Source organism: Schistocerca americana, chromosome 1 (assembly GCF_021461395.2).
Source record: "Schistocerca americana isolate TAMUIC-IGC-003095 chromosome 1, iqSchAmer2.1, whole genome shotgun sequence".
Taxonomy (NCBI): domain Eukaryota; kingdom Metazoa; phylum Arthropoda; class Insecta; order Orthoptera; family Acrididae; genus Schistocerca; species Schistocerca americana.
The window spans coordinates 357720037-357729955 of NC_060119.1; the positions used below are offsets into that span (position 1 = coordinate 357720037).

The window sequence follows — 9919 nt, forward strand, 5'->3', positions numbered from 1 at the left end:
CTAGTTCTGTCCTTACCAGCAAGCACCCCCGGCTACCTCCGCCTTTTTCGTGTTTTCCACGTGTGTGTTCAGAGATTTATCCTCGTGCAAGAGGATAAGTGTCCACACGTCTGTTTTACATCCCTGAATTTGCAGCAGCACTTGCACCAATGGCATAAGTCCCATAATTTTTCATGCATTAGAATGAGTTTCATAACAAACTTACATGTGTTACAATCATCCATGCTTGTTAGTTTGACTACCTCTAGAATAGCAGTTTTCATCAAACTTAAATATGGAGATGGTCTTAGGAACTCAAATTCGTAGCCACTAAGTTACAGAACTGGTTTCATCCAAAAAATCAAAGAGTTCAGGTGCAAATGAGTTTGATGAAACACAAACCATAACATGTATCACATACAACATGCTCACATAACGTAATACACTTGTTCAGTTATTGGTATTTATACCAGTACGACATACATACATCGCTGCACAGATGTGCCATTCTGGACCCGTAATCTGTTTGCAGAATGGCATAGAGAGAATATGCTGGTCGTGCTTTGTCATCTGTGCCCTGAATCAAAAGACAGCTCCCCTCTTGTTCCAATGAGATCTGGTTTGATGGGAAATACCCCAAGACTTGGAAGGAGGCAATATTAATTCCATTCTGGAAACCAGGCAAGGGTCATAGAGCCCTTAACAGTTACTGGAGTATCATCGCCCTTGCCAGGTGTATGGGTAAGACTCTATAACACTTGGTCAACTGCCACCTCATCTGGCTGCTCGAATCTCGAGCTCACCTGAGCCGCTCCCAGTGTGGTTTCAGGCACTACCTTTTCACCCTTGACAACTTAATTCTACTGGAGACAGTGATACAACAGTCCTTCTTCCACCGAAACCATTTGGTTTGTGTGTTTTTTTCCCCCCAAAAAAAGCATATGACACTACTTAGCGGTACAGCGTACTTCGTCAACTTCATGAATGGGGCCTATGTGGACACCTTCCGCTTCCCATTCAATCCTTTGTCGAGGACTGGCATTTTCGCTATCGCGTCAGCGATGCCATGTCTGACTACCATGTTCAGCAGAAAGAGGTGCCCCAGTGCATTGTCCTCAGTGTCACATTGTTTGCCATCACTAGCAGTGGCAATTCCTCCCTCATCAGGAGCCCTGTCAAATGCTCTTTGTTTTTGGATGACTCTGCAATCTTCTACTCTTCCTCTGATCTTAAGATGATGACGAGGCAGCTACAGCTGACCATTAGGAGGCTGGAAACCTGGGCCTGAACAACTGGTTTTTGGTTCTCACCAGAGAAAACTACATGTGTCAGTTTAACCGTGCTTGTCTGAATTTTAACCAACCAGTGCTCGCAGTGGGAGACAATATTTTAAGCTGTCAAGAAACTGTGTGCTTTTTGGGTTTATTATTTGACTTGAAATTAACTGGGCTCCCACGCCTGAGAGACTTTATGAACAAAGGGCTTCCAATCATTGAGTAATATGAAATGCCATAGCAGAAAAACATGGGGAGCTGACAGGTCCTACCTCCTGCAGTTTTATAGGGCATTTGTTCAGTCATGCTTAGATATGGCAGTGTGGTCTACGGATTGACCCATCCTTCCTACTTCAGGATGTTAGCTGCTGTCCACCATGAGGGCATTCTGATATTGACTGGAGCCTTTTGGACCACCCCAGTTTCAAGCATGTCTGAGAGGCTGGTGAACCACCACTCTGGATTCAGCACTATATCCTTTTGGCTCCACAGGCACTGAAAATCTCAGCATCACCTCAGTTGTTGACATTTAGTTCAGTGGTCCAACCCACCTTTGAATGAATTTTGAGGAATCGGCCCAATGCAACCAAGACATTTGGTGTGTGTGTCTCAAATATCTGGATCTGTCAGGCATCAAAATACACTGCCAGGGATGAACGCATTGCTACATTGGCATCTTGAGAGGCCCAAAGAAATTTTAAGTTTGATACAGTGCAAGAAAATTTGTACTCCAGATTTTGTTTTTACAACTTTGTTTTCATCCACTTTAAGTACGTATTAAGTTTTATCGTGGTTTATGCAGATGGATCCCAGCAAGAGAATGCCCTCAGTTGTTCTGCTGTTTTCCCTGAGGGTCTTTAAAGTGAGTCTTCCAGAACAATTTACAAATTGTGATGCGAAATTATATGGCATTCTGCTGACACTGGAGAGGGTTCACAGACATCCCCGTACAAGGTTTCTTATCTGTTCTGACTCTCTTAGTGTACTGCAAGCACTTCACCAAATGTAACCAGTGGATCCGCTGATTCAGCTCATCATGACTCCTTGCAGTGGCTCCAACACCATAGCAAAGAGGTGATCTTTTGGTGGGTACCAGGCCACATTGGGATACAGGGCAACAACATGGCTGACAAAGCTGCCAAGAAACCATGTTGGGATAATGCTGTCCATCAGTGTCCCATCCCGTTACGCACCATCATTTCATCTTCTGCCAGCCAACAAACTGCAGTCACTCAAATTGACCACAAAGACATGGCGGACTTCATGTAAGCCTCATTGCTGGAAGGAGGTTCTGCTTACCAGATTGTGCATTGGGCATAACCCTTAAACACATGGCTTCCTCCTCTGGCAGGAGGAACCAGAACTCTGTGAAGTTTGTGACGTGCCACTTTCAGTTCAGCATATTGTGGCTATGTGTGTTCTGTATACTGATATTAGGGCAGCCCTCAGTCCTGGCTGGAGATCTGCCCACCATCCTCACATATGCTGATTCCAGTGTTACAAGCGTAGTGAAATTTTGTGAACTCTCAGGCCTCGTCCCTAAATTGGTGGGAAAGGACAGCAGACTTTAACTCATAATAAACTGCCCTGCATGTAGGGGCAGCCTTCATCCCCACCCAAGAGATTTGCACGCTGACTTTTCTTCAGGGCACTGATGGCCGTGATGTCGAGCACCCAAATTATCATCATCCTCAATATGCTGTGTGAGGATGAATATAAATAACAATTACATTCTTCGTAATAAGTGCAGAAATGTTACATCGCATACACAGGCAATATCTTCTGCAAAAAGTTCCCAATTTTCAGCTTAGTCAGAGAGCATTGGGAATCGTGTAAAACAACATTAACAGGACAGACTTGATATCTTGAAATTTTATTTTCATATACATTCAAAGGTTTAGAAAATAAGTGGTAAACCAGCAGTTGTAAAAAGAATTCAAATAGAAAAACATAATCTTTGATTAAATAAGGCATATTGAAATCGTATCACAAGTACTGGATTTCAGCAGAACAATGAGTCATATACACTAAATTCTGGGTCAGGAGGATTTTAAACAAAGATAGAACCTTATCTGTTGATGCTGCACTGATACTGAACCACCTCGTATCTAACTTCCTCGATACCAAATTGGTGTGAAAGGCAATGGTAACTTGATCTCTATGATGATAATACACACACTTCCCATTCTTTGCTATGGAAACTAGAATCATCTTTACGTAAGGGTCAGTGCGACAAATCACAATCAAATTCACTTGAGAATGACATTGCGTTAGAAGAAAATCTTCCTGGAGAGATTCCACACATGTATATAAATGGAGAAAAAATGTGAACCATTTTAAAACAAGGAAGGCATGAGACTCAGGATAGTGTTGCTGTGCTTTCTTGAAGCTGTGTAGGGAAGGTTCCAGAAAATGCGATCAGTTGTCATCACATCTGGACTTATTAATGTAGTATACCACTCTACTGATGACGATGATGACAACGATGATGATAGATGGCTTTCCAACATGATATTCCTATCTTTCTTACGAAATGTGAATCTTTTTAAGTCTTAAGTGAATGATCTTTCATTACACAGTTTGAAGAATAGTTGAGATGAAATCAGTGAAAATAACCAATGTTTGAAACTTTAATATGATTGTTCATAAACATCTTCGGTTCATAAAGCTGTAATCTAATCCCAGTTTAAAAATGTAGAATACAGTAGACACTGAGGCAGCTGAGGTTACCGTAAGATGTTGTAGAGCAGAATTATTTTTATATTTGTTATATTCTGTTCCTCCTGTAAAATTGTTGTAAGACTGTCATTATTTTGCTGAATTTGAGCTTACTCTGATCTCAGGGAAAAGATTGTGCGACCATGTCACAGCTTTTGGCCCAAAGCTATCCTACATCTCATGCAAAACTTTACTACTGACTCATTGATCATAAGGATAAAGGGACTAACGACCTCTTTGTTAAGTGCCTTAGAAAGCGTATACATCATCCTCCAATCACTCACTCGTGCTTTTTGTCCCCCGTGCTCCAGGAGAGTGTAGTTTGCCACACAGTTTGTCTATCCTTGGTCACTATCAAGATTATCTCATTATGTAAAAGGTACTAAAAAGAAAACCCACTGCTCAATATAGTACAATGAAGGGGAAGTGGCTACCACTTCAACCCTTAAATATGGTTTAAAGTTTCTAATCTTTCAAAGATGATGGCAGTTTTGACTTTCAGGTGCCTAATAACCCAAAATCATTTGTTTTATTAGCATCTGAAAAGATTCTGCTTAATTCTGAAGTTAATCAATTTTTAGTAGATTAGTTAGTTAAGTTTTTGGGAATAGTATTTGATATAATTATGAAATATTGTAAATGAATTAATTTGTAACTGGCCAAAATGTCTGCAAAATTCTAATAGAGATATATATAGAAAACTTTAATGTTATTATCCTACATTTATTGATATAGCTACTATGTTTTAAAGAGAGTAGCTGTAGTAATCATGATTACTCTTTGCAGGTGATCATTATTTCGGCCAGTGACTCTACATCTTCTGTGCAGACTGAAACATCATCTCCTCAAAACCAAAACAACCAAATTACTGGTGGAATGGTTCAGTGGCATACACCAGTGACTGGACAACAAGCCGTCTTTGCAAGTATTGTGGATAACAACCAACAGTTTGGTAGGAACGTAAATAGTGAACAAGTGCTGTGGCAGACAGATGGTATACAGTTGTGGCAAGGTTCCCACCAAACAACAGCAATTTGTATACCTAATGTTGAAACATCAAATGTGGCAGAACAAGAAACTTTTACCAGTGCAACCTCAGAAAGGCCTGAAGCAGCACTAAAAGTAAAGAAAAAAATGACTTTAATGAAGACAGCAGATTCGAGGACAAATACTAAGTCAAAAACACCTCAGAAATCTAAACAAAAAGTCAGAGACTCAAGTGATATGGACCCAACTCAGCTGGAGGAAAATGCACAACAAGTGAAAGAAAGATTTGAGAAAGGCTGTGAGTGCCAAGAAGAAAACTGTTTCAAAGGACTTAGTCCTGAGTATGTATATCGACACAGGCTGAATATAGCAGAGCTAACCAAAGGTGAACATGACATGTACCTTATGGGTGTTACAATGGCTGTGCTTACTAATCCGGAAGAAACTGTTAGACACAAAGAGAGACAACGATTGCGTGCCCAGTATGCATTTCAGGGCCGCCGAGTTTGCTTGGCCGCTTTCTTATATCTGGAAAACTGTACTCATTACCAGTTGAAGAGAATCCGGAAACACGTTATGGTACATGGTGTATCACCACGTGTTCATGGAAACTGTGGAAAGAAGCCCCACAACACGTTTCCTCTTGACAGTTACCGTCATGCAACATCTTTCCTTCAACGATTTATTGAGAAACACACTCAAAGCTCAGCAACCACTGTTAATGGGTCATCACCAGGTTCCGGGATGAAGAGTAAGTCAAAGCCTGTAGGGAAAACAACTCCTTTATACTTGCCCTCAGAAATTACAAGAAAGACTATTCATAATGCATATTGTCAATATTGTGAAAATTATGATCCATCAATAAAAGTAATGGGTTATTCTACATTTAGGCATTTTATGAAGGAACAGTTTCCACATGTGAAATTTTGCAAAACTGAAAGCAGTTGTAACAGAACAGCAGTAAACAATCAGACACAGAAATGTAATGGAAGCAACTCTGTTCAGGTTGTGGACACACTTCCACAGCAATGTATAAAATTGCCAAGCGAGTCTCTTACTGCACAGGTGCCTGAAAATTGTCAAGAAACGCAAGCTACATCTATTCTCCGTCATGGCCAGTTAACTGCTATTCCCATCATATTCTCACAACCCGCTTCTCAGTCAGAAACAACGCTCCCTGCAAATGTTTCTCAAGAGCAAGCTTTTATTGTAAAACCTATTTTACATGCATCTCTGGATGGAACACCAGTGTCAATAAACAGTTCTGGGACATTTACATCGTATCAGCTAGCTCCAGCACATCCAACATACACGACTCACCCACACAATTCTCAGACAATAGCTGTAGCCTCAATAGATGGTAATACACAGGACACATTTGCATTTACTACATTATAAAAAAAATAAAGCCATCAATCCTCATGTTGCTTGGAACAACACAGTTGTTTGCTAGACATGTTCTTGTTGAATGAAGTATCCTGTTTCCTTCATTTGGCCTTTCAATTGATGTAACCAGCCAGTTATAGGGAGACTTACATTTTAATGTAGACTGTGAACTGCAATGCATCTTGGTGTTTCTCACATTGATAAACATTGCCAGATGTGATAGACATGATAATTTACAGATAAAAATTCTAGGACAGAGAGAGGGTTCAACCCATGGCCATTATATCTGTAGCCTGGCATTTTACCACCAAGCCACAGAGATGCATGCACAAATTAAGTTTGCAAAACTCATAAGTTAAATGTTGGTTAAGAAGTTATCATTTTTAGTGCAACAGCATTGTACAAAAAGAAATTACATATATTAATATATTACTTAATGTCCTTCAATTTTTGAAGGACATGTAAATTGTATTTATAATTTCCTGATGTGTAACTGTCATAATTATTTCACAAGAATGGCACACTTTATTATATTAGTATATAGTTCAAGATCAGTATTAACATAAATAATTATGTCCTTTCACTCCTACAGACACGTTTTTCTAAGTGTTATTTAAGGGAAGCTTTTAAATTATGTTGTCAAAATCTTACTTTCGTTTGTTTCCCCAAAGAATAGTTTATATGAAAGAGATTAACATCAAAAATAAATTTAAGAGTTAGTCTTTCATGAAGATTTTTGTCAGGGGGTTAGCCTCGTACAGAAGTGAAACATGGACAATAAACAGTTATGAGAAGAGGAGAAAAGATGATCTCGAGATACTGAAAAGAATGCTGGAGACAAGAAGAGTAGCATAGAATACTGGCAGTGTGGTATTGAATCAAATGTGAGTGAAAATGAAATTTATGGAACAACTTGATAACTTGATTGGACACGTCCTTAGGCATCAATGATTTATTAGTTTGGTACTGGAGGGAAGTTGGGTGGGATGGGGGGGATAGTGGAGGTAGTGGAAGGAGACAAATGTTTGGCTACAATAAACAGGTTCAAATGGTTGTAGGTTGCAGTGGTTATGTAGAGACAGAGGCTTGCATGGAGTAGACTAGTGTTGAGAGCTAAATAAATCCCAATAACAGCAATTGCCGTACTTTTTTTTTCTGTCAGTTGCAACCAAGTTATGAAGAGTTTTCATTTTTCATCATTAATGAGAAAAAATATTAGTCGAATATGAAGTGTATGAAACGTTTAATATAATGCTTGCCAGAGATGGAATGACATTAGTAATGGGTTTTTGCATGGCGAGAGGTTTAATAATGTGGTTCCTATCATGAGGAGCCTTACTGATGTGTTACTTTTATTTATTTTTGTAATACATTTGTTTGGATATTTTCTCAATTTTAAATGATTACTTTAGTGTGTACAGACATTATTTTGCGGGCCAGAGAGATATGCTAAATTACATGCCACCATTCAGTCTCTGTCTAGGAAACAAATCTAAAAGAAAAGAAAGCCTTTCATAAATTTTGTATGAACAGATAACATTCTTTAATAATGGAGGAAAAAATAAGGACAATCTTCACATTGTTATTTTGTGTAGATGCTCCAGTTCTTATAATACACACAGAAAATAAAATGGGATTAAATTAGGGAACAATTATTGACCTTAATTGACAAGAGCAAGCTGTATTGCAAATGTTTGGTATTGTTGAAGTAAGTGAAACAGTGTTGCAATTCCTTATGGCATCACATTAGTAATGTCCTTCTCCTCTACTCGTGCTGTAAAACAATATTGTGATGGACAATGTAGATGTTGAACAGTTGCTTAAGATTTTGAAACATAAATTATTATTCAACTGTAGGTAACGATACTTTGCACCTGTGTCACTCTGAGGAAGAACACAACTTACAGTCCTCAAAATCTTCCTTCATCTGGAAAAGGCATTCATGCAAATTGGGTGGTTTACATCTTTACTGAGAATTTAGCCTGCCCTGGAAGTGAGTAGCTTTGATTTGTTGTGTGAATAATAAAAGTAAAAATGTGCAAAGATGCTAGGCTCCTTTAGCTATATGAAGATGATTCAAATAAACATATACACCCCCCCTTACACACACACACACACACACACACACACACACACACACACACACACACACACACACACACAATATTGATTATTTATCTTCACTTTCATCAAAGACACTATCTTCTGACTGAATGAACTGAAAAGTGTGATAATTTTCTATGTATACAAGTATTCAGATTTTTTTCTAATCCATTGTGTGACTTTTGTTGCAACTTCGTAAGAAGTATAGAGTACAAATACGTTATAGAAATATGATGATCTAGCTTTGTAGACATTGAATTGTACAGTTATTAATATTTTGGCTTTGATATAAATGAATTTATTTATAAGACATTGGACTTTTAATTTTTAACCTGGTACCTATTCTTGGTGTTCGAGTGTCCCATTTTGGGAAAATTTTTAAATGTTTGAATTTTTTAAATTAGTAAAGAGGGTATTATTTCATGAAATTGAATCCCTTGAGCCGAAGACTGTTGGCAAAACTTTATATTGTATTCTGTGAGTCGTAGTAGTAGATTCCAAAAGGAAATTTGACACTTAACCCCAAAATGTTGTCAGTATTTATTCCATTCATTGAGAAGTTGATGTATGTTGCGAGAGAGAAAATGGAATAGCACCAATTTTTATATGTCCTGAGAATAAACAACACTATTAATTGTTGTTTGGAGTGAAGTTTTAAATTGGGAAAGCTTCTGATGAAGACTACTGGAATATGTCAAAGACACAGACCATAATGTGCAGGGAGAGGGGAGGAGGTGTATTCCAAGTAATGTAAATACCTTGGAACTTTTTGTATTGAGTGAGGAAGCACAGCAGTAAAGGGGTGATGTACATTGTTTGTTATGTCTTAAATTACTCCAAGTAAATGCAAAACGGCTGAAGGCTTTAATTTACCAACATACTTACAAAATTTAAGCAAACAGTTCATCTCTAAATCAATATGGAATTCAGAAAGTAAACGGCATATCATCCCACACTAAAACTATTATATAGTATGTATTGTTGGAAGTAATATAATCCATAATTTAACAATATGATTCTTGTGACAAAACATCTAAATTGCACACAAATTCACTGTTAAATGCTGGCTGTGTATGAACCAAATGTAATGTTGCGTCTATTCATAATGAAACAGTGGCAACAATTTGACCAAGCCCACACAGACCTAGGTGATGTTGATTTACCATACAGTCCTGATCTTGCACAAGGCAGTTTTCACTTTTTCAGTGAACTAAAAAAGAAGTTATGGGGTGGTCAGGGCAGGGCAGGGGGATATATATATATAAAACCTTGACCGAGGAGTGGATTTCTGCCATCAAGTTATTGAATGATAGATAGAACATTCTGATCATTTGCAGAGGCTGGGTGACTATGTTGCTGAATAGTGTCATGTATGTATCACTTTGAAGTGAGATGCAATTCAGTAAAATTTATTTGGCCTGCATTGATAGTGTGTAACTTAACTGTTTGAAATCCTCTCATGATAATTTTGA

General features: G+C 38.3%; 1 protein-coding gene across 2 annotated transcripts in view; it reads left to right on the plus strand.

Moving 5' to 3' along the window:
• Positions 1–8720, plus strand: part of LOC124622649 — a 41577-nt gene extending 32857 nt beyond the window's left edge. For both annotated transcript variants that reach the window (XM_047148441.1, XM_047148431.1), the window contains exon 3: positions 4758–8720. In XM_047148441.1, the coding sequence (XP_047004397.1) occupies positions 4758–6356 (1599 nt within the window). In that variant the 3' untranslated portion in view covers positions 6357–8720. The remainder of the gene's footprint in view (positions 1–4757) is intronic.
• Positions 8721–9919: the final 1199 nt, after the last annotated feature.